Here is a 25,454-nt window from a genome sequence, read left to right as displayed (position 1 = left end):
ACGATTTTTAAAATAGCAAAAAATAAGTTTTTTGATTTTTTTACTTTTTTGTCATTTTTTTTTTATAGGAAAAATTTGGTAGAGAATTTAATTTCCCATCGAAATAAAAATTTAAAAAAAAAAATTTATGCAAAAAATCGTTAATAAACGGTTTTTATAAAAAGCAAAAAAGATTTTTTAATTTTTTTTTACTTTTTTAACTAATTTTTTTTTTAGTAGAAGTAGGCAAAGAAAATTGCTGTACAAAAAAACTAGATGAGATTCCCTACAAAATGATGCATTTTCAAAGGGTTTTGGACTAATATTGACTTGGTCAAACTTAAATATATTTTAGATTTTCGTCATTTTTAATATAATAATGATTATTTTTACAACAAATTGGTTCTTTATTTAATAAAAAACTATTTCGAAAGTTTTATTTGTTAAAAATAAATAAAGATTTTCATAGTCAAAAAAGTAAAAAAAATTAAATATTTTTTCCTTTTTTTAAAATTGTTTATTAACGATTTTTTTGCATAAAATTTAAATTTAATTTTTTTAAATAAGCCATTTCGATGGGAAATTCAATTCTCTACAAAATTTTTCCTATTAACTATAGCGAAATTTTGCTTCGTTTTCGAGCTACAATTAAAAAACTGAAAGGGGTGCATTTTCACCCATATCTCCAATACCCTCTAATTTAATATCACACGGTTTTTTCATCTAAAATGACCATTTGAACGATTCATGTAACAAAAAATATCTTGAGCGTCATGTTCCTTTTAAAATCCTATAATCAATAGCCTATAAATACATAAGAGACATACGTTTTATGAAAAACTAATACCATATTTCATGTCGACAAAAACATAAATCCATTTTTTCTGGGCAGTAGACTATGGTTAATGTCATTATTGGTTCCAATAAATGAATCATTATATTTTATTGTTCTATCGATTCTTATAAGTAAATAATTATGAGTTTAATCGTGATACGTATACAAAAAGGTAATGTACGGAAATTAGATATCTGTCTTCATAAATAATATACGAGGTAATGATTGACATTTATAGAGACAGAAGTATCATTATCGTCAAAGTGTATCGACATGATAATTGAGTTCATTTTTTTTTGAAAATCGAAATAAACGAAATTATACTCGGGTTATATTTTTTCGAGGCCGGTGTTCAGTTTGAGCGCAAAAGATTCGTTTGACTTCTTTCGGTGTTATTTTAATACTTTGCAGACGATTTGGTTTATCGATTTTTACATTTTTGTTTATCTTTTTGTACAACCTTTATCTATTATGTCGCGCCAATAGACACAATTTTTTATGGTGCCGTAACTGTAGAATAAATTATTGTTTGGCAGACACTACATTGTTTTTTTCTGGGTCTAATCAATACTTATATGACGTTGGTGGCAGTCACTCTGAATATCCATTACACGATCGTGTTCACGTATTAAACTTTCAGAGGCCTTGGGATAATTTCATTACCCCCATGTTGTATTCCCTGTAGATTGGTGCAGCAAATTTCCCTTCTAATCAAGCACTACTCCTTCTTCCACTTTAGGGAGCTTGTAACGGTTACACAGCTAATAAATCAGTCACAATTTGGGGCCACAATTCATTATTGCCGAAACTGTTCGGTTAACGTTAATAAGTCAGGCTTCTGAAACAGGGCTTTGACTACAGAATGCCTCATTATAAGAAAAGTTCCTGTAAACGAAATATAAATGCAGAGCTCTCATAAGTTATTACAAATCGCGTGACCGTAGAGCATAGGCAACCAACAGTGCACGATTGGTACTATCAACTAAAAGTCCCTAAACCATAGAGGAAGGATTTAATTATATTGTTAGTCTTACTATTGACATTTTAAACATGATTAATAAATCAATAACTCAATAGTGACGTTTAAAATCTACCTAATTTCTTATCACTTGTTGGATTTGCTTAATTCTACAGCTTGTCTCTATATTGACTATGTCACTAATAATATTCCGGCTTCCCCAGACTTGCGTCGACATTGTCCTCGCACATTTCGATAGGGGGTGACACGCTGTTTGATTTCCGACTATAATTTATTCATTATGGACATCAATACCGGGTAGTTCCCTTATTTTCGGCGCCATCGTTTAACAAAACAGCGGCAATTTGCATTTGTGATGGGGTTAAATTTGATTTAGGATATCGTCCGTGAACGGTGTTCATTGTACCTCGTACGACTAAAAGAGATGTTTATTACGCAGCTAATGTAGGGTGTAAATAAATCAGGAACAATTAAGGGGGTTGTTTCTCGTTATAAATTAAGAGATACAAAAAAACTTACGTAACTTTCCAGTTCAGACAACGCGGTACGATCATGTACCCCACAAAACATGTGTCTATACTGTACTATCCTCATCCAACTAGAAGAGACGTAATAGTCGATACACACAAATTTTACGATCATGACCGATTATTCACCGAGATTGAAATTGGAAACATAATTATTATGAGAACGAATAATTCAGTTAATATAGCTGTTATATAAAGCCATAACTTGTAAACTATTCAACTTACCGATTCCAGATTTCGTGTGAGTTATTAGACAGTGATAAGGAATGGGAGGATGCGATATGCCAAAACGTTCTGGTAATAATAACGCAGTTTATAAATGTTTAATTCAAAAGACAAATAAACTTCTTCTGTTTATAACTTTTGACGTTATCAATATTTTTTGACGCTCGAGGGCTAGTTTTGTAGGTCTTTTGAAGACGAAAAATAGTACCTTACTGTTTTCTCGTGGAAATGAACGGAAAAAAGTTATAAGCGAATAACGTGAATTTACGTAAAAATTATACAATTAACCACCCTGTAAACAATCTTCCCCCATTTCCATGACTGTGGAAACTGATATGTTATTGTACATAATATCTAATAATACATCTATAGTGAAAAATTCAGTTTGCCGAAACAAAAAGTCGTGAAATGGTCATTTTCCAGCTTATTTTCCTGGCCTATATTAGCAATTTCAGATATGCTCTAATCATGTCTCAGAAACAAATACGTGATCAAAGAACCCATAATTAACCAATTTTTAAAGCAAATGTTATCTTTGTGCGAGCAATTTGGTTCTTATCGGAAATAATGTGACTATAATTTCAATTTATTGTTAATAAATTAGAAATTACAGACATAAACACGCAACATATGGATGTATATCAATGTATTTGGCTTTATAACAACAAAACGATAGTTTTTTTGTTATTTTTTTGGTTTTATATATGTTTAAGTATTAGTGTTTAATTAGTTCAAAATTATTAACTAAATTTATTACTATAATTCGATGTACAAGATTAGAAATGTATGAAATTCACTGTTGTGTTGACAAAAAAAAGTCAGAAAGGCCGTTTCTGAAAAACGAAGCAGGCGCGCGTATGAAGTTTAAATTATTCTAAAGTAATCTCATTTTTGGGGAAGTAAGTAGACACGTGGAAGTAAATGTACCCAATTAAACTAAGTTGTAACAAAATCTCCTCATATAAAGTGGAGGTTAATTAAAACCCGGAACGGTGGTGGAGCTGGCGCGGCAAATATTAATAAACTAAGTTAAACGATTACTTCAAATGAACCTCATAAAAAAGGGAAATTACGATATTAATTGCCAAGCGTCGTCAATATTAACGATTTATTTACAATAAACAATGGCAAACCGTTGCCTCTGCATCGTGAAAAATTATACCAAAGCTAGTTCTTGTTCAAGAGGGACGAGAGAATCTCCAGACAAAGCCTTTTATTTTTTCCACATGTGGTTAGTTTATCTAAAAGTAGTAAACCCTGTAGTAAATCCTTTCCCTTTGGGATATCGTAATTGCCCAAGTTAAGCAAAGTAAATTTCGGAACAACTTCTTTACCCACCCTTGAAAATAAAGTAAACCAGATTGAACCCGAAACTTAGGAACATTTTTTTATGTGTTTAGCTTTCCTCGAGTATTGTCCGAGCATTGATCAATGAAGTAAGTGGATATTCACTGAAATTAGTGATTTTTTTTCACGAAAAGGTTAAATTTAAGGTAAAAGCGATTGTTGGATGAAAGAACATTTGTTGCGCCAGCGTGAGAGATTATTGGCCTCGCTTACCCTTTGACAGGGCCCTGTTTAATGAGATTTTCCGGTTTACTGGATCGATTCATTGCAGTAATAGGATGCGGTGATTCAATTTCTGTATATTTAAATTTGTTCCTGAGTATCATGTTTCAGTTCTTGGGGTCGTTATCGGAGGTACGAAATTTCGAAAAAATTGTGTGAAAAAATGTTTTATTTTCCCTAAAATTAAAAAAACTGAATTTTTATTCAAATCTAGGATATAAACGGTTTCAGTCACTATTTCCTTAATATATTATTAGGTATGGGTGGTCCTTTTTTCATGGCTTTCCATTGGCTTCTGGGAAATCGTAAGATATACAAAAGTTGCGCCTTTTCAGGGCCATTAAAATAAACCAAACAGGTCAAAGATATCAAATATAGATTTTGGCAAATGCCATCTTGCGTCCTTATTTCACAACAGAAAGAGCTGAAATTTGGTACTGTTTGTTTTACGTCAAGAACAACTAGATTTTATTAATTTTTTAAATAAATTATTAAGTTTCTTTAATTTTATTGGTTATTCTTCAAATAAAATAGTAGTGTTACATGTAGACGTGTTTGTAATGGTATGTTACTGTTAAGATCCACATAAAAAAAACAATTGAATGTGCAAAACTGAAACTAGTGGCGAAAATGGATTTCTCGTATCTTCTGATCCCCCAGTACCAAGTTTCAAGTCTTTCTGATGTGAAATAAGGACGCTAGATGGCATTTTCTAAAATCGCTATTTTCAGTTTTTCACAATATTTCAGGAACAGTAACAGATATCTTTGATCTGTTTGGCTTATTTTAATATATCCTGAAAAGGCGCACACTTTTTTTCTAGTTTAAACCACCCTGTATATCTTACGGTTTTCCAAGATGCCAATGCAGTGGTGAGAAATGAAAAATGGACCACCCTGTATAAAAAATTACCCTCCAAGTATTCTCGCCCACCCAAACAAGGGGATTTTTTAATTACTTTGGAGGTATCGAAATCTGGTGCAACATAATGAGTCAACAGTATGATCGGTATATTAATGTCTCGGCCTCAAGGAGACCCGTGTTTGTGGCAAATTAAATCGTATTCGAGTCGGCTTTATCGTGTGACGAGCCTATACAAACACGCATTGTGTAGAAAAAAGCATCAAAGGGAGCACATACATATATCCGCCTCTGCTTTAATTTAGGACTCCCAGACGACGACCTGCCTTGAGATAAAAGCGAAAAAAAGGCAGCAAGAAAAATATTTCGTTACGGTTTTTTTGTTGCGTAGCAGGGACTTTATCCGAAAGATTCTGGTAGGCAGGTATAAACATAGGGGCGGACCCAAGTATGTTTTTTTATAAGCGAACATGTGACGGTGATTAGAGGAAAGGAAAAAAGTCCACGCACTAACAGTGGTTTGTATAAATCAGCAGAAATGTCAGTCTTTAAGCCATCACGTTAAAAAATTTGATTATGGAACATTCCTTAACTGGAATTTTTTTTTGTTGCCATATTTTCATAATATTTCGGTTTGAATATGAAAAAATACATCGTTTCTTTGAATTTATTTGTATTTTGTAATATATGCAATAGCACAATCATTGTATTCATCATTTTCTTTTCCATTATTTAATTTTACATTTTATAGCCGTAAGATAAAATTTATGCATGTACAGTTAGAGGGAAGCACTTGTTGGTGCTGTTTAAAAATAAAAATGGTATTTTTAGATTGTATATAACCCGCATCAGAGATTCGTTTCAAAATAAACAGTATAATCGACAATATACAATTGTGTAAACATGTATACAATTATAATAAAGTATGAGTCTAATGCAACAACACAAATAAATTGGTGAAATGCACACCATCTGGATAGATCCGTAAGATAAATACCGTTTACTCAGCTAATCGACGACTAAATATGCTGGAAATATATAAATAAAAAAGAGTAGTCCTAATTGTTGTTTGTTTATTGGTGTTGATTATGCCTGCGAATAAAATTGTATTCTACAAAATATATAAAACTACATTAAATATAAAAATAAGAGGAAATATATGATGATAGTGGATCGGCCCCCACAGCTTAGCCCGAGAACAATAAGGGCAGGTCAAATATTCCTATATTATTTTTTACATACAGAGTGAACTTACGTCAAATATTTTCAAAACTGCTAATCTTTATAGAAGATGTTCGATGTACCCACCATTTGCTTGCACACAAGCTTCAGCGCGACGTATCCAATTCGCTCGCACGGGTTGCAACATTGCCACGTCCTCTTGAATCGTATTAGAAGCTTCGGCAATACGATGTCGCAATTGGTCGATGTCATGAACTTCCGTGGAGTACACAACACTGTATAGCTGACTAAATCGTTAACATAAATCAATAACGGTACAGGTCCAAGTGGAGATCCCTGTGGCACTCTCACATTGAGGGAGACAAATGGGTTCTATAAGAGCTTTATTGCAATTTCTTTGTAAGGATTTTATGAGAGACAGAATCGAATGCTTTAGTCAAATCCTAAAAATTGGGAACATAAAAATTGTTCCCGTGGTGTGCGCGAGCGAAAATTATAAAATAGGCCCACATATTTAAACACGTATATCTGTGTTAACAGATTATCCGTCGCGGCGCGTCGTGTCCGAGGAATACATAATTCTGGCTGCTCGTGTGTCTTCTAAACCGAATTAAAAGGTAGCCCGCCGCATACCAACTACGTATGCCGGTGTAGATTGGCTGCCTGCTATCCGAGGCACGCCAGCGAATCCGGTTCTAATCAGGACCCGGGAACTAATTAGCTAATTATGAATCCTAATCCAGACAATGCGGGCTCAGGGTAAGTTTGTGGGCTATTGAAAATAATTGGCTTGATTACCTCTCGCGCGGTGAGATTTGACAAATTACGCTCAGTCTGGCTAACTCCTTGAATTCAACGCGTAAGTGATTAATCTAATGATCAGAGTTCGGGGGCGAGCGGCTCGTGACAGAACCGGACTCGGTTCGTTGATGTAAATGTGAACGTAGTTGCTGTCGCTACACGATAGTGCCAAAATTTAAGTATCGGAAAAAATTAAATACATATCGGGTTTCGTTTTTTAGATATAGACCAATCAATAGAGCATTAAATCAGTGATTTCGTGACAAAAAATGCTAGTAGCAAAAGGGCTGTGCCATCATATGAAAGACAGTCTCTAGACAGATGCCTATATGTTTCCTACTCCAATTTACCCTTAATTATATGTTTCCTACTCCAATTTACCCCTAATTAATTTTTTATGCATAAAAACGCATTTTTTCTTAGTTTTTTGCTTATAAAACCTAAACTAACGAAACAATCTGAATGCTATAAAGAGAAAATTTGTAGAGAATTGAAATATAAATAAAATGAGAGATCGATCGATCCGATCGGATAATTAGAAACGACGAAAACCCGGAAAAATCGGAAAAATAGTTTTTAAAGTTCAATACTCCGCCATTTTTTTAAGTTGTAGAGCTGACCCTGTGCACAAAAGTAGTGAATTATATGTACTTTAAGTTTTGGAAAACTTCTGGATGCGTTGGAGGTGGTCCGATTTTAATTTTTCAGTCGGATTTTAAAAGTAGATAATAGTACAAAACGTATATTCTAATTTTCTGATAAAATTATGCGAAATCGGTCAAAAATTTCTCCAAACATGCTCAAAAACGGCCGTGTTATGTATTACAGTATAGTGTTTTTATTGTAAATTCGCTCGTAAACAACTTACAAATGTGCTAACTACTAAAAAACTATTGTAAACAATATCGCAACGACGATTGTAAAATCGGATTTCAGTATTCCCTGTCGCTGAAGCCACGTGGCTCTCCATGCGTATTGCGAATGGCGCTACAGACTACATTTGTCCAGCTATGTAATGGTTGAAAGTACTACAAATTCAATAAGTTTTTTCTCGGAAACTATAAGGATTTTACAAACATTTTACTCCATTTCTCATGTCCCATCTATTCCCAAATATTTTTGGATAAAATGTGAATCACCCTGTATATATATCCACTGCCCCTCATTTCCTGATCTTCCCCTACTACTCAAACCGATACAAAGTTGCGATCTGATAACAAAAAATTAACCTCAGAAATGTAGAATTTAAAAAATCAACTCTATATGATATCTACACTTTCCAGAAAATCACCTTTTTAAAATCTGTTTTCTAAACTTAACCTAACTCTATCCATATCTTTTTAACTATTGATATCGAAAAACTAATTCCTGGACCCCTCTGGAATTTATTGAAGATTTCAGAAAAGTTATGGATAGTGCCTTAATTTAAAAAAAATAGATTTCTCAGTTTTTCTAAAATAACTCAAAAATTATGACAGATACAAATAAATTGATAAAGAAAAATGCACCGCACAAACACGAAATTAAAAAAATCAACACGATATCTACTACCGTTTTTGAAAAAAATAATTTTTTTTAAAATTGCCTCTAAACCTGACTCAAACCACATCTTTTTAGCTATTATTAATCCGCCTCCTTCCATATAAAAAAATTAAAATGTGTAGGCCAGAGCATTAACTTGTTGCCTTTTTATCTTGTTCTTTATATTTGTGTTATTTGTAAGTTTGTACTATTTTTTTCTCTGTTTTTTCATAGTTAATTTTTCTCTTTTATCTTTTTTTTTATATTTTATTACTAGACTTAACATATCCTGTTATTAGGCATCGCCTATTGGATGTGTATTTTAAATAAATAAATAAATAAATATAAGAAATTTTGACTCTTCAGTTTTTCCAAAATTACTCAAAAACTATTATAGATACAAAGTTGCGATGTAATAACGAAAAATGTACCTTAAAATTTGTCCTTGAAAACTGTCGGTCTTGAACGACGTTAAACGAAGGACAGGACTTTTTTGTCTAAAATTGGATTCTGAACCAGATTCTTCACTCTCCGCCTTCTGGTATAAATCGCCCTGTATACAGCCGGAGTTACTCACAACTTATAATAAAAAAAATGTTGGCGATTATTAAAACTGTTACTGAAAACGCATTAAAAATTAAAAACAAAACCACTATTACCAGAAACTTTTTCTAAAATAATTACATCTACACCCTATACCCCTACCATGAAACGATATGATCCTGTGTCACCTTTTCCCTTTCACTTTCACGTTCACCCTCTCGCAAAGCTACACATGTTTCATCACATTCTTAAGCTTCTGCATACAGCGCGTCCACACGCTTTTACACGAGCATAGGGCGATTAGTTCGTACTTCGACAGAACTCCTTCAAATAGAGCACCATCCTCACGGCGTAATTCGTGTTTATCTTAACCCCCCAGTTCCTCTCGCGAGCTAATACAATTCATGATGACTGCAACTGCTCCTCCTCAGAGCGCGATGCCATAATCTTACCGCCGTATTCACGACCCTACTTATTTCTTAACCCGGACGTTCCTGGGGCGCCCCTTAAATATGCTTTTTAGGTCTCAATTGCATTAACACTCTCCGGCTACTGTAGTCTGAATTATTTTACGTGTTTTATATATACCGTCGCGCTTTTGTTCCTCTTTTCTGTTAAAGCGGGCTTTCGGGGAATTTTTTCGCAATGAATTAAATTTTTATGGTTTTCTTTTATACTGTACACCGTTCAATTACGGTAGCAATAAAAAATGCTTAGTGGCTTTGCGTAAGTGTTTTACTTTTACGAGGGGTGCCAGAAAAATATCCACCTACGTTTGCAAAAGGTGAAGGTGCAATTTCTAGTCAAATGTTATATTACTTAAGTTTTTCCGAGAATAAATTAGTAGTTCGTTTATAGAAATAAGTAAATATTCTTTAACTGTGTTTATTTTCGTGTATTTTTAAGAACTAACAAATTTCCCGACCTCTTATTCGGACGTAAGGTTTTTCAAATTAAATTTTCTGTTTTTTGGCCCCTTCTCAAGTAGTACGCCTATGGAATCTTGTCCTCTGCACCCCTCGCCTCGCTTACTCGTCTAAGTGCTGGATATGAATCACTGCCCATTATTATGGAACACGGGTATAGCATATTAGTTTGATATCCTACAATTTTTATCTGAAACTTTTTTTGATAGGACTCAATCGTGAAAAGTTCGGGTCTTTGTGGGACACTCTGCTTATGTCTATAAAGTAACAATAACACCTTAAGAAACGTGTAAAATAGTCCAGTTACTGAAGGTGAAAATAAGGTAAAAGCTCCCAATTTTTTCGGATAGCATGGATTTTCCTGAAAATTTGCATACAACCTCATCTGACCCCCCCAAAGTCGCATATTTACGTATTTTAAAGAATCAATTCATCTTCAAATATTTTACCGAAAAAATGCGATTAATTTTTTTACCATAACTTTTGTAATTTTATAGTTATAAATTTACTCAAAAAACCATTTTGTATTGAATTTAAAGCACTTTAAGTTCTGTGATTTGCAGTTTTTTGAGTTCTTCGTTTTTTAGATTTGTAAGCTAAAAGGGCTCAGGAAAGGCAGTCTCGGAGCTTAGTTTTGAGCTTCTAATGATCATAACTCGAGTCAAATTTTGTCCTATAAAAATTAAAAAAGCAAATTGTTCAGTAAGAAAAAACCTACAATTTCTTATTATATCATTTTTTTTATAACTGTCAGTTTTTGAAATATTTTGAAAAAAGGCGATTTTTTTAAAAAGTGAAAAATTTTATTCAAGAGTTAATGAAATATTTTTTTAAATTTAGGCTTCTAAAATCGTTCAAATTCCCAGAATCTACTGCTATTACATAAATAAAGTAAATTGCAGAAGGAATATGTTTAATTTTTTTCCCGTCAAGTAATTAATTTTAATACCGATTTTTTTTCCCAAAAATCGACAAATCATTTTTTTGATCGTAACTTCATTAGTTTTCATGCTAACGACTTTTACCACCACTCAATTTAAAGGTCGCTTCAAGAACTTTAATAAGTGTTATATAAGTTTTCCTCGAAAAACCTTTAATTTTTCCGCCACATTACGTTTCGATTATAGCTATCTTCGAAATTGACTTCAACTTCTGGGAGTCATAACTCGGGTTCTATACCACCTACAAAAATAAAAAAGCAATCTCTTTGCTATTTAATTACCTTCATTTTTGCTTGTGATCATTTTTTTGATAAAACTTGTAGTTTTTGAGATATTCGCGAAAAATGGCTCAAAAACATGCATTTTTTGGGCTAAAAACGAACATGTTTAGGCGAAAATAACTCAAAAAGTATCGACTATACAAGAAATTCTTATAGAACATTTTTTGCTTAGAATTCGGCTCTATCGAATCGTGAGGTTATTTTTAATAAAAAAAATTTCCACCCTCCTGAAGGGGTGGCATCCACCCCTAGGGTAAAAGCACAAATCGGCACTATGTAACTTTTGTTTCTTGGGCTATTCCCTGACTACAGGTCAAATTTCACGTCAATCCATTCCATCCAAAAAAATTGGCAGCCAAAATGTTTCAGTGACTGGACTAAAACAGTTTTTTGTTTGGCCGCGTGAAAATACTTCATGTGCCATTATTTTTAGCGTTTTGTCGATATTAAGATTTCACCTGTAAAACTTAGATCGCCCTGTATAAAACAAAAATTCAATAAGCGGCCGTCGTAAGGAGAAAATGAGGTGGGGTCCTGACTGGAGATAATAGGATTTCATAATAATTGTTACATTGTGTGGAAGTAATTATTTGCGGTAATGAACTTTCAAAATAATTATTAAATTGTCTGGAAGAAATTATTTATGGGACTGTACTCCTTTGTTTTGTGTAACTCAATCAGAGGCGGTAGAAGGGGAGCAAAATAATTGAATTTAACAGATGCCACCGTTTGGTATTCGAGTATTACGAGCGCAAGAAATTCGGTAAGATCTCTGGTAAAATTGAATACAATTTTACATTCGGTTCTACGGATTCGGATTTTTATATGTGTGGCGTTTTGAGACGACGATATTATGAAATTTGCATTTATATTAGTTTAAAAATGCACAGGTGTGCATTTCCAAATGCACGTGATTTATATTTTCATATAGCGGATACATTTTAACCGAAATCTACACCACCTTCCAAAAGTAAAGGATATATTCCACAATAGAACAGGGAAGATCTGTCGAAATATCCCTTCTTGAATGTAAGAGGAGAAAAGATAATTTTTGCTTGAATATCTTCAGTACAATTCACGTAATAAAAGTGTAGATCCCTAAATTTTCAAAATGGCAAAAATGTTTAAAGAATTTAAAGAAATACCTATTGTATCTGAGTTTTTTACCTATACCTTGGAACCTATGCATTTTGGAAGAATACTGAAGAGGAAAAAAGTTTTAGAATTGAACTTTGCACAATATACTGTAAGTTAAAATTGTTTAAATTCATTACCGACGTTGCTAAATAGCAATAATTGACGAAAAAAAAAGGCAAAATAACCAAGTTTTTTGGATAATTTTTTTAAATATTTTAATTGCTCCGAGGGCATTCTAATTTTGGTAAAAATAGCTTTAGAGTATAATAAAACAACACACCAAATTTCATTAAAATCGGTTTCATAGTTTTCGCAAAATAATTTTTTGAAAAAGACCGCTCAACCTTTCAAATGGTTTTTGAAAAATTTAAATCGGTTGATTAGGACGGCTACAGTAAAGACAGATCCGCTCTGGTCTATCTACGGCAAGAATGTACAAGTACTAGCATACCAAATTTCATTTAGATCGGACAAAGCGTTTTAAAGTTATTTGGAAAAAACTAAAAAACTGTGTTAATTTTTGTTTGGCTCTGTTTGATTCATTATTAGTTTATTTCCTAGACTTAAAACGATTTAAAAAACATACCTCATTTAACACGGACAACATTTAAGTAATCTAATCAAAGTTAAGAAAGTTTGGGTTAACTCTGCTTTGCTAGTTCTAGTTAGTTTACTAACTTCATACAAGTAAGTTTACAATAGATACTGGATCCAGGAATAAGTGCGGTGATGCAAGTATTGAGCCAAGCTCTATATATAGTTTTTTTAATACAATTTTATTAGTTAGAGGACACTAGCAATGCGAGTAGACAGAACTAGCAAGTGTACAGAAAAATGTACGGTGGATTTTATGCACTTAAGAACTGAATAATAAACGGTGTCTGATTAATGAACCCTAATTTTTATTATCGTTATACCTTCATCAAAAACCATAATTCAGTATATTAAATTAAAAAGGGCGATGCTTTAAATAGTATCATTTTAAAGTAAATTTAATTCTGCACATACAAGGTAGTGGAAGCTGTTTACAGTTACACACTTTTACACTTGAAGGAAAGAAAATTATATCAAAAATTAGGCAATTAAATTTAATCACAGTCCATTAGACATCCTTAAAAGAGTTATAGACGTGATTAGCTTTTTTGGAGAATATGAGTTAGTTTCGTTTTGTATTACACGTAACTAATTATGATTAAGGAAATCCCACCCCGATAAAACACTGGCCTAATAAAAATAGACACCAGGAACTGGACGATCTGGTGAAACCACAATAATTCCAGTTAGGCGAATTGTATAAATAGCTCTTGCACACGAAACAATCTCGAGCGAAGCCTTAAATGCAATATTTTTAGACGAGTTATGTTTAGGGTTGGTAAAAGTATAGTTCACATCTTTGCTCCAAGCCATAAAAGTATATGTGCACAGAAGTATATTTTTAGGTTACACCTTTAGTAACCTCAAATTACGATACTGCCAGTACATTTTATCTGAAGATGCGGTTTTTTAAATATTTGGTGGTTCTATACAATAAACCTAAATAAAACGTAGAGCAAAATAAGTCTTAATTTTAACATGTCTCGGGATAAGTTTAGCTTAAATATAGAATATATGAAATGAAATATTTTATATTTTCTGCTGCAAAATGTACAAGTAGAGTTCCAGATAAATAACTTGAAGTGTATCTTGAGAGATGAATATTAAATAGGTTATTAACTCGAATGAAGTTATGAAAATTACATCTTTGCATTCTTGAGAATTTAGGTTTCTTATTTTCTTCATTAAAACGCCGTTAATAATTACAAAAAATTACGGACTGGAGTCGAGTTTAAAGATGATAAATTAGCTCAAATGTTCTCTCATTATTTCAAGATGTTTTAATATTTTGCCATAATTAATTTCGTGCTTGTGCTCGCATTCTTAGATTATATCTGACAAAAATGTAATTCAGTTGACAGGTAGGTTAAGGGAACAACGAATAATATCTGTATTATTCTCAGTGTTATTGTCTGTACTCGCATATTAATAAATATCTTCAAAGTTATATGAAAATATTAATTAACAAATTTATTGTAGAAAATTAAAATCAGCTGGTATTTCTTTACCTTTGTTTGTGGTAAATATTAATAAATTCAAAGAATCGAAAAATCCAGATAAGTTTTCAATTCAGTCGTTATTATTATTAATACTGGAGTTACTTTACCTTCTGGATTGCCTCCTAGGGCGAAGGAAGGTGGCAAAGCAAACGCATCGTCCTCTGTTAGAGCCGCCCAAGCGGACCATATTCGTGAAAATATAAAAAGTACTGCTTCTAATCTGTAACAAAAACGTACGGTTGAGTTGAAATTCCTTATTAGTTCAGGTGATAGAGCAGTAAAAGTAGGCTTAGGGTTTCAAGTCATCTATTTTGTTGTACAGAAAACTTCCAAATATTATGTAGAATAAGAATCCGAGTTTGCCATTTCCAAAAAACCATTGCTAAATTCAGGGGAACAACAAACATACAAAAAGAATGAAAAATTACCCGTTTTTCGACATATTTTTCCCAGTAATATTGAAAATAAGCCCTAAATAAAAAAAAGTCATTTTTTATTTTTTGGTTATTTGATGATTTTCTATAAAATTGCAACAAATGCGAATCAAAAAAGTTAAATTTTGCATTATCAATGGGCGAAAAAATGTAGAAAATCGTATGTATGTTTGGAGCAATTTTTAAAATAAGTAAGTAAATATTTATAAATATTGGCGAAATTTTGTGAACAAATGGTAAAATATATATCAATTATACCCTAAAAAATTTGCAATGATCAATTGCGTACTTTTCGATTGACAGGATTGTTAATTAAGAAAATTTCAAAAAATTTATCGCGTTCCATGGGTTTAAATGAAGGGCACACAATTTTTTAGAGATACTCGTTTGTCATAATAAACAATGGTCAATACTAAAAATACATATTTTTACACTTTTATAACCATTTAAATTTTTTTTTTAATTTTTCAACATTTTACTCTATAAACAATTATTTATCGCCCAGGGAATTTTCTATGCAATCGACAAAATCCTGCACACATAAAAACTACGTCGCAATCCCTTCCTTTTTAGCCAAATATGACAGTATTCTACTGTGTGTACTACTAAGAATGACTTTTTTTTATTTAAGGCTTACTTTCAATGTTACAGGGAAAAATATGAGATTTTTCAAAAATTGGTAATAATGGCATGTTTCTGTATTTTCCTTTGGTGTATCACATTCTTTCAGACTAGTGATACAGGGTGGTCACTTTAAACGTGTACACCATTAGTATCTCTTGAACTAGAAGATATACAGGGTTGGTTAAATAACAAAAATGTTACATATTTTCATGTCAATTCTGCAATATGTTGAAAAAACTACGAACACATAATAAAAACACTTGAGCACTTACTTACAAAAATAAATAATAGTTTGTTTACTTTTAAACAAAATTTTCATTTGTTTTTCAAGGCTACTACAATCGAATTAAATAAATCATGAAATTGACGTTTTTTGGTCCTTTATAAAATCTTTTCGTCCAAGTATTATACATCGTTGAGCTCGAAATTTAATGTTTCATCTAGCGCAAAAATCCAATATGGCGTTCATAAAAAAAATCAAAAGTTGGTTACGACAACATAAGGATTTAGTAGGCCTGGATAGAGCATATCACCTTATGTTCTGTACTTTTAATAATAAAAAATATATTAAATAAGAAATGTCACGTTTTCAGTTTTTTCGGCTTATTTCAGCAACGGAGCAGCTTATCTCCAATTTCTTTTCAAAATTGGATATGGTATGAAAATATGCAACTTTTTCACCCATATTTCTTATCTTAAAATTATGTACACGAGAATTCTAAGGATTATATTGTCTTACACTTGTTCTCTAGCTTTTGAGAAATAAAGAAACGGATTAAAAGGTAAATCGTGACTGTTTCTATTTGCACAAGTTTCAGAATTATACGAGTAAGTCAGCGAGCATTCTTTTATCGTTAAAAATCGCGCAACTAGATACATAAAAAATAATGCTCGACGTAGTACACAACCGACTGCGTCCAAAAAATGTTTATTTCCCTTAACGCTAGATCCAAATACCAAATATAGCAATAACTATAACACTGCAGTTGGAATTGCCGGAGTAAACTGACTCTTTCAAAAATAGAAGTAGCAGATAACAGCAGTAGACACGATTGTATGTGTATTACTCCAGGTACAGGCTCTGCAAAACGCTCCGGAATTAGCTTTGGTTGCAATAAAATAACGGCGGCGGCCCAGTATTCTATTTGAAATGTAATCCACCCTTGAATAAAATCAACATAAATATACGGCAATGCTATCTGCAAAATAATTTGTTAAAAAAGTTTCGGTTCGGTTCAACTTTTTATCCAAACAATTTATGTGTATACATACACGTTGCAGATGTGCGAGATGGGACCGACTCTGACAGAGTGGTCGTTGGAAATCGTTTGTATTTTTTTTAGATGAAAAATGGCGGAGATCTGTTTCATAGGAATCAGTTTTAAATCTGGTTTATTTAATTTAACGTATGACTGCCCAATAGCAATAGTTATTTACACCATAAAGAATGGTGCCAGAACAAAAATACTGGTGTTTCTAAAATGTCACTGCTAGCATTTTTCATGGAGAAATTAAGAACTTTAAAGTCATCGGCTAGTGTGTGGAGTGAATTCCCAATGATTAAGTCAACTATTTTCATAGAGGAGAATGTGGATATTAGTATGTACAATCATTGAAGCTGAAAATCAGCTGTAACCTCCGAATTCTTTGAAACTGCATGGATTTGCATGAAAATTTAGAATAAGGCTCATCTTAGGCTCAAGTTCAAAAGTGACGGAAGCCCGATTGACGCTTTTTGTTTTTTAGGTGTAAAAACTACCCCTAAGTGAAAAAAATTGAAAAAATTAATTTTTAAGCATTTTTTAAACATCTTGTTCAAGCACAAAGATTAAATAATGTTCCATGTTCTCGAACATGTTTTATCATATATATGATCTTTTCGACCCTTTATTTAACTCTTAAAAACTACCCCTATGCAAATAATAATGATAAAAAATTACTTTTTAAAGATTTGGAATGATTAAATCGTAAAATTATTTAAAATAAAAGTTACCTTATAGCTAATAAAAGAATTTTTTCCTTTCAACCCCTAAAAACCACCCCTGTGTTGACAAAAATGATAAAAAATTACTTTTTAAAAGCTGGGAATGCTTTAACGGTGCAATTATTTAACATAAAAATTCCTTCATTGCTTATGAAAGAATTTGAATCTCATAACAATGTTCAACCCTTATAAATCACCCCTATGCGAAAAAAATGATAAAAAAATACGTTTTAAATTTTGGAATGCTATAATTGTGCAATATTTTAAAATAAAAATTTCCTTATATTGATTATGAAAGAATATTTTACTTTTGCCATTTTCAACTCTTATAAACTACCTTTTTACCAATAGTAATGTAAAATATTTTTATTTTAATCGATTTTTAAATATAATCAATCATAAAAAAATTGCTACGCTGCATATAAATAATCACACTAATTTTTTTTACTTATTTTATTTGTATAATATAATATATAATACATACAAATGAAAAAGCCTATATTTTGCTGAGAAAAAATGTCATTGGGTTTTTTACCATAACTCGGTTAATTTTGAAGCTACAGTATCCCACAAAAAAGTATTTTAAAGATAATTTCAAGAGCTGTATGATCGTTTGCATATAAAACCTTTTAAGTACTTCGTTTTTTAAAGGGAAATGATCGAAGGGCTCGAGACAGGTCGTTTTTTCACTAAAATGGATTCTTCAAGCGGCGATATCTCTTTTATTTCTTATGCTATAGGAATAAAAAGAAAGCAAAATATTTGTTGAAAAAAAAGCAACATTTTTGTTGTCTATCATTTTTTACGTATCTTTCATAGTTTCAGAGTTATTATATAAATAATGCAATTTTTTTTGATTAATGAAAAATACGTTTTCAACTTTTACCGTACATTACTAAAAAAATACGCATTCTAAACCGGTCTAACTTCAGGATCGTATGAAAAACACTAAAACAAAACTAATTGTAAAGGGTCTACGATTAATTTTAATTCTGATGAAAATGGTACAGCGTTTACTATTCATTTTTCCTTAAAAAATATGAGCAACCCATCTGTTTTTGACGATAACTCCTTCAATTTTGTTCTAATTAACTTTTATAAATGCTTATTTTGAAGGTCTTTTGAGTATTACAAAAAACTCCAGGAGCGTTATACACGTAAAATTAATCCTTTTTCCGTTATTTGACGTTGAATACATCGATTGGAGTATTCCCCCCAAAACAAGTCCCCTTCCACTAACCATATTTCGCTTTGTATAGGACGTACATTTTTTAAAAATTTTCTTTTTTTATTTATAAGCTACATTTTTGTTCATTACACTTTTTTAAATAAAATGCGTAGTTTTCGAGTTATTAGCGAAAAATACTTTGAAAAAGTGTTTTTTTTTCACTTAAAATTCAATCGTGAATAATTAAAAAACTATTGATTTCTCGGAAAAATTCTTCAAATATTTTTTGCTCAAAATTTGATCCTCTATTTTTGAAAAAAAATATCCACCCCCGAGAAGGGGTGTCAACCCCCAACAGGGTGGAAGCGTCAATCGGCGCTGTCACTAATGTTCATTGACCTTTTCTCTAACTATCTGCTAAATTTCAAGTCGATCGGTTCAGTTTCAAAGAATTCGGAGGTGAAAAGCTTCAATGACTGTACTAAAGGTCAATAAAAATTGTCAGAACGTAACTCATATTTTATTAGATAAATCGTACAGTAAAATCAACCTGACATTTGGTTGGCAATTAAATAACTATGTACGTACCCATATTTAAGATGAATTACAAAAATCCCAGGATCTTTTGTAATAGACATGTATCTACTAATTATTTCAATTTACTTTTGAACGCAAAAAAAACAGGAAAAGCATTGAGCCAATACGAGCTACGTCAACTAACCAAATGAATGTGTTTTGTAGACGTGGCCCAACATCGATCCCTGCGTGGTGTAATGGTCTTGTTTTAAGTGCTCAAAACTCAATTAATGCAATTTGCTTCCATTTAGTGAAGTTGCCACGTATTTCACAGTGAATGTGTTGTTTCCATGTTGTTGCACTGGGGCACATGAAAAGCGTTTAGTATAAATGGGAAAATTACTGGGGGGGGGGACTTCTCAAATTGAGCCTTTTTACCCGAGTGAGACTAGTTTTAGTTCGTGTATACAGGATGTAGCGGCAACAATTGTAAATTTTATTTGTTCTTGCACATAAGAAGAATCGAAAATCACTTCTGTAAAATCTTTGCTACAGAAATACACCTGCGTTTGGTGATACATTTGCTTCGGATTGTAAGTTCGAAACCGGTATATGTCTGGTGGTTCCACCTGCGATCAGTGCCGGGCGGGGTTCATTGTTTTTTCCGAGCGTTTCCCACAATATCATCAGTTAAATCTCTAAGTTTTATGTACCTACAGGTACCTACGAGACGTAATTGGCCTACCAGGCGTTCATACAAGGGCCCGCGTTATTAAAAACTTCACGTCAGTCGTCACCCTTCGACCCCCGATATGTTTACAACAGTAGATGGCTCCTAAGATAATATTTCCCCCTACGGAGCTTCCATTATTTAGCGTTATGACCGGCTGGATAAAGATCACCATAAACACCGACACTAAAACGTACATTATTTTCTGTCTCCTTGTGACATAGGAATCGCTCTCGGCCTTCCTCGGCTATTATACCCAGATAACTTAGTGGGCAGGCATCCAATAAATTCATCAGTGTCGGTGCTTAATGCCTTTATGTTCGCGTGGCTCGTGAATTAAACAATAATTTGCGCGATTTATTCACGAAAGTAAACAATGAATCACGTTCGGTTGTTAGCGGTGCCACGATCGGTTTTTGTCTCTTCAATCAAATAAATAACAAGGTGGTCGAGCGGTGTGCCGCTCTATGCTGACAATACACAATGCTACCGACTGCCATAAAAACACGTGCCATACACTCGGCCAAGCAAAGCGTTGAAATACAATCGCTTTCTTTATGAATAAGACATTGTGTGGTACTTATTATTATGTACTATACCTATATACTTTATGGTAAGTTCCATGTGAAACGTATAGTACAGAAAAATAGGCAGTGCCCCTTTTTAGTTTCATATTATTATGCAAATACTTACAGGATGTTTTTAAATGAAGCAGCAAAAATGGTACCAGTGAATGTAGAGCCAAAAATAAAAGGATATTTATTGGGAAGACTGATTTATTGCGCAACTTTTTTACCGTTTGTAATTTTCCGATAAAACCGATAGTTTTCTAGTAAAAATATTAGATGCGTCATCGTTCACTAAAGGGGTAATTGCGAAGATTTGTAAAAATAAAGTAGGCGGATGTCATAACAAATAAATTGTTATTCATCATATTAATAAATTGACACTTTCTGTCAATAAGCTGGTAATTTAATAATAACATTAAGAATAATTTGCTATTAATTAATTAAAAATGTTTGATAACTTATGACTATGGGACATGTATTAGGTAAAGTAATTTATCTGAAATAAACTTTAATACAAACGAAAAACAAGAAATGCAAAATTAAATTTAAATAATACTCGAAATAATTTCCATTTTGCTGCAAGCATAACCTAATATCATCGGTGAAAAGTATATTCACTAGGAAATTTAAAAATTTATAATAAAATATTGCAATGGGGTTGATTGTTTCACTTCTTTATAAAATACGCCAATGATCGAACAAATATTGAAAAGCTGTCTCTTTATTAGCAGGATTAAAGAAAGCTACAGAAATTGGGAAAAGACAGCAAGTAAATATAGAATTGTTAAAAAGTAATTACCAACATCTTTTTTTTATTATCCTGAATTTGCAAAATTTATGAATCGTCGGAGCGCACGAATTTCGCCATTCCATGTCCTGTAAAGAGCAATCAAATGCTACATGTATTTGCATTAATTGATAGCGAATATCGGCGACATAAATTCGTGATACACAGTATACAGATACAATTTAATATAATCCGCGACGTATATTTATGGAATAAACCATTAATAAATAATTGTAATAAATCTCATTTATATTCTGCTCTATACGCGGTAGAAATGAATACAGTCGTCGATGTGATATTTATATGTTAATTGCAAAATTGTAATGAAAACAACGGTCCCATATATGATTTCCAAATATTATTAGATTTGTTGCCCGCCGAGTTTTATTGCACGTGTTCAATTTGCGCGCGTCATATTTTAATAATTTCGGTAATATGATTCATGTCTGCATTAATTTACTATTTTCAACAACAGTTGAGAGTTATAGCAAAAGGGAAAGGTAGTATTGTGCACGTCTACGAACCAAGAATATTCAAATTTCACCTATGTTCTGAATCCAAAGCCAGAAATCGTCCCTATAACCCAAAAAGCTCAGGCAAAGTAATTTATATTCCAGATCATCAAAAATTATTAACCGATATTTCTATAACTAACGAATAATGTGAATGACAAAAAACTAGCCACATTCGGATGAATTAAAACAATGCCGGGGATAGTCCAAAACAAGAGATGCCAAGGGCAAGGAACAACAGCGAAGAGTATGTCGAGAATTAGCGGAGCTATCAATAGGTGCGAACGAACGTCGACTTTGTTTTTTTTTTTGTAGTTAATCAGGGCAATATTCTTTGTCAGAATGCAGATCTACGATGGAAACTAATGTTTTATGCGCAGTTTTTTTAATTTCAAATCAAAATTTAAGAATATATTATTTCATTGAAGTGAAAAAAAGATAAATGTGTTATCCTCGTTTACAATTATTACTCTCGACGAAATAAGTTCAACACCGACTGGTTTATTAAACCGCAATTTTTCGGAACAGCGCTATCCCCGCAATTGAAACAAACGTACGTATCTCATTGCCAACTAGAATCGGAGGCAAATATTTATTTTCCGCCACCCCTGTGGGATCGGACCCGGTGATCTCTTTGAGGTAGCATCCACTGTGGTCTGGCGCGTCCATCCACGCGTGTAATAGGGAAAAAAACGTTATTAGAAAAAAAAACACTTGCCGCCGGACGTCCAAGGTAAACATCGGGGGTCCTTATTTGCATACAAAATATATGATAAATTTACATATGCCCTCAAAGGACATATAATGTAACGGGTTACACGAGTTTTTTGGGGGTGTCATGTCGATGATAAAAATCCGCTTCCTAATAACGGCACAGTATGTTGAAAGGGGGAGCGTCAGGATCAAGGTCAGTTAGAGGTCAGATTGAGAAAATGTGCATTAAATCAAAGGATCTCGGAGTTTTCCTTTTTTGTGTCGCTAAGTCCGAATCGGTTTGTTGTATCAGGCCATTTTAAGCTTGTTACAAGGTCATTTCAAGATCATATTGAGAAAAGCCGAGCAATCAAGTCCGACCAAATGTTATACAGTATTTTGGGGCCGGTGAATGCGAATATGAGATCAGTTTGTCTGTATCAAGTTATTTGAAGGTCGTCTCAAGGTCATTCCAATGTCAAGTTGAGAAAAGCCAAGTAATTAAGTCTAACCGCCTCCAAATACACGTATTTGGAGTTGCACAGTTCAAATCTGAGGCCAGTTTGTGTGTGTCAGGTCATTTGAAGGCCATTTTAAGGTCATTTGAAAGTTATTTTATGGAATAAACCCTGGAATCATTTACCGTTCTTAAGGTCACTGCGTCCGAATATGAGGTCCATTTATATGTATTAGTAAAGGGTCAAGGTTATTTCAAAGTTGATTTGAGAAAAAGAACCAATTCAGGCAAGTTCATCTGAAGGAGCAAATGAACAGATTTTTTATCTCGAAAACTACTTATTTGACACAAAAATGACCTGTACAAGGGTTGTAAAATTTCGCATGGATTCCACATCAGTGATCTCTTGACCTAAAACTTGGCCAATCCTCCTTACCTTCGGGTCACATTAAGCTAATCGACACAAATCAAGTAGTGGATGACTAAATCGTCATATAATTGGACCTTGGATTCAAACTCAGAAACTTCAAAAACGGTAGTCGATTTCTCGGGTTTTCCTATATTATAAATGCGAATGTAAGTTTGTTTGTTACTCTTTCACGCGAAAACTACTTAACCGATCATCATGAAACTTTGTGCACATATTCTTGGAGGTATTAGAAGTAACATAGGATACTTTTTATTAAAAAAATTGTTTTTTACGAAAGTTTTTGTATATTTATTGTTTCAGGTTAGGTGTCATTTTTGTGGTTAATTCGTGATTTTACCCTTGATCTCTCATACTTATTTAATGGCTTCAATGCGAGCGAAGCCGCAAGTAAAAGCTAGTAAATAATATAAACAAAATTTTTCTTTATTTTTCCCTCCATTGCTTTCTAATAACAAAATGTCCCGCCTCTGCCTTGATTATAAGATTTGACAACAATGCATACCGCAGCTCCCAAGTGTGGATGCGCTGGCGCACTAGTCTGTCCAGCAGCGAGGTATGAAAAATAGGATTAAAAATCCGTTTTCTGGACAGAATTTGGGAACACATTTCTGATATATGTTTCTAAAGATCAAAGATAGTGTCGTGGATTGTGATTGGTTATATCCCTCGTCTGAATTTCGTAGAATTTGGAATTATTTTTTCCAAATATCCGGAGCGTCTTTGTGGGCCGTCAGCGATCAGTATACGAGTATCTGACGTTTTCCTTTTAATCTAACAATAATAATTGAACAGGAGATTAATTTGCGAAATATTTATTCAATTAGTGGTTCATAATACGTGTGCCTGGTTTGGGGGTAGGAATTTGCGTGTTCCTGGTTATCAAATATTCCTGTTCCAGAGGTTATTATTACATTAATAATTCCCGTGAGTGGAGTGAATAATGAGAGCGAGATAATTGAAAAACGTCGTTCTGGAGCGGTGGCACTAAATTTCAGCGGAAATAAGAAAAAAAGGCGCCCGCTATTGACACACCATCGAACTCGGCATTTTCATGTAATTTCCTAGTCAATTTGTCAAATCATACAATTTTAAAAAACCAATATTTCAGACGCGGAATGTAACACTGCAAACGCATTTTTCCGTGATTTATTTCGAAGTACGTGTAAACGCCACGCGATATTTGAATTATGATATATGGGCTCCGCGAGCACGGGGGGGGGGGGGGGGGCGGTCGGGGAACTTTTATATACTATTTATGGGCTGCTAGTCTAACAAATCTTTGTTGACAACGACATATTTCAATTAAGCTGGAGACACTTGTAAAACGCCGGGGCTTACAATAAACTTGATGACGATTCGTGGTGGTTTATTTGTCATTTTCCGCGTCAGCTTTCCAAAGTTATGGCTTGATACCGTACAGCCATTCTTCATCCTCGAGATAACCGTACCTTACTTTTTATAAGGGGGTGCCGTGCCGTCTGATGCTCGGTAATGTATCTACCGTATTCTGAAGGTCGATTACGAGGGCGAATTAAATACAAGGCGTTAATGAAAAGATCTTCTTTGAGCTACTCTCTACTCGTTTCCATGTCTGGGCTTGTTTGAGCCACCTTATATTTGTTTTCTTTTCTGAATTTGTTTGGACCATGCTGTATTTCTCTTCTATTTGAGATGCACCTTATTTGTCTGCTTTGTTACATTTTGCGCAACTTCTGTCGCGACAAAATTTCAAAAGATGTTATTTTACCACAAACTGTTTGTCACTGGATTTATTTTCATCTTCAACTCGTCTTCTGGCTTATTTTTGTTCAATGGCCTTTGCATCAGGCTTACTTTTCGAGATACAGATAAAGTTACGAACTAAAAAAAGGAATTCCAGAGGAATTGGTTGCATTTTACGGATCGGATTTTATAAATTATTGTAACCGGAGGAAATTTACTAAATTTTTCGTGAAAAGGTATTTTAAAGATAAATGAGTACTAAGTTGGATATAATAAAAAATCATTACCAACGAAACTTTTTAAAATTATACCCGATAAATATTAACGCGATTGTTAAAGTAATAAATTGTTAAGTTGTCTGCACATCCTGCCGTTTCAGAATATTTTTGAACCAATAGTAACAAAATATATGCACGAAAACATATACC

At 33.1% G+C, this 25,454-nt stretch overlaps 1 protein-coding gene across 2 annotated transcripts in view; it reads right to left on the bottom strand.

Moving 5' to 3' along the window:
- LOC108911727 (collagen alpha-1(XV) chain-like) overlaps positions 1-25,454 on the bottom strand; it is a 233,900-nt gene that overhangs the window by 146,639 nt on the left and 61,807 nt on the right. For both annotated transcript variants that reach the window (XM_018716726.1, XM_018716728.1), the window contains exon 2: positions 14,508-14,620. In XM_018716726.1, coding sequence (XP_018572242.1) covers positions 14,508-14,620 — 113 coding nt within the window. The remainder of the gene's footprint in view (positions 1-14,507; positions 14,621-25,454) is intronic.

The sequence above is a fragment of the Anoplophora glabripennis genome, unplaced genomic scaffold, assembly GCF_000390285.2.
Source record: "Anoplophora glabripennis isolate ALB-LARVAE unplaced genomic scaffold, Agla_2.0 scaffold149, whole genome shotgun sequence".
NCBI classification, from domain to species: domain Eukaryota; kingdom Metazoa; phylum Arthropoda; class Insecta; order Coleoptera; family Cerambycidae; genus Anoplophora; species Anoplophora glabripennis.
The sequence above is the reverse complement of the archived record's forward strand: the minus strand, read 5'-3'. Positions and strand labels throughout refer to the sequence as shown.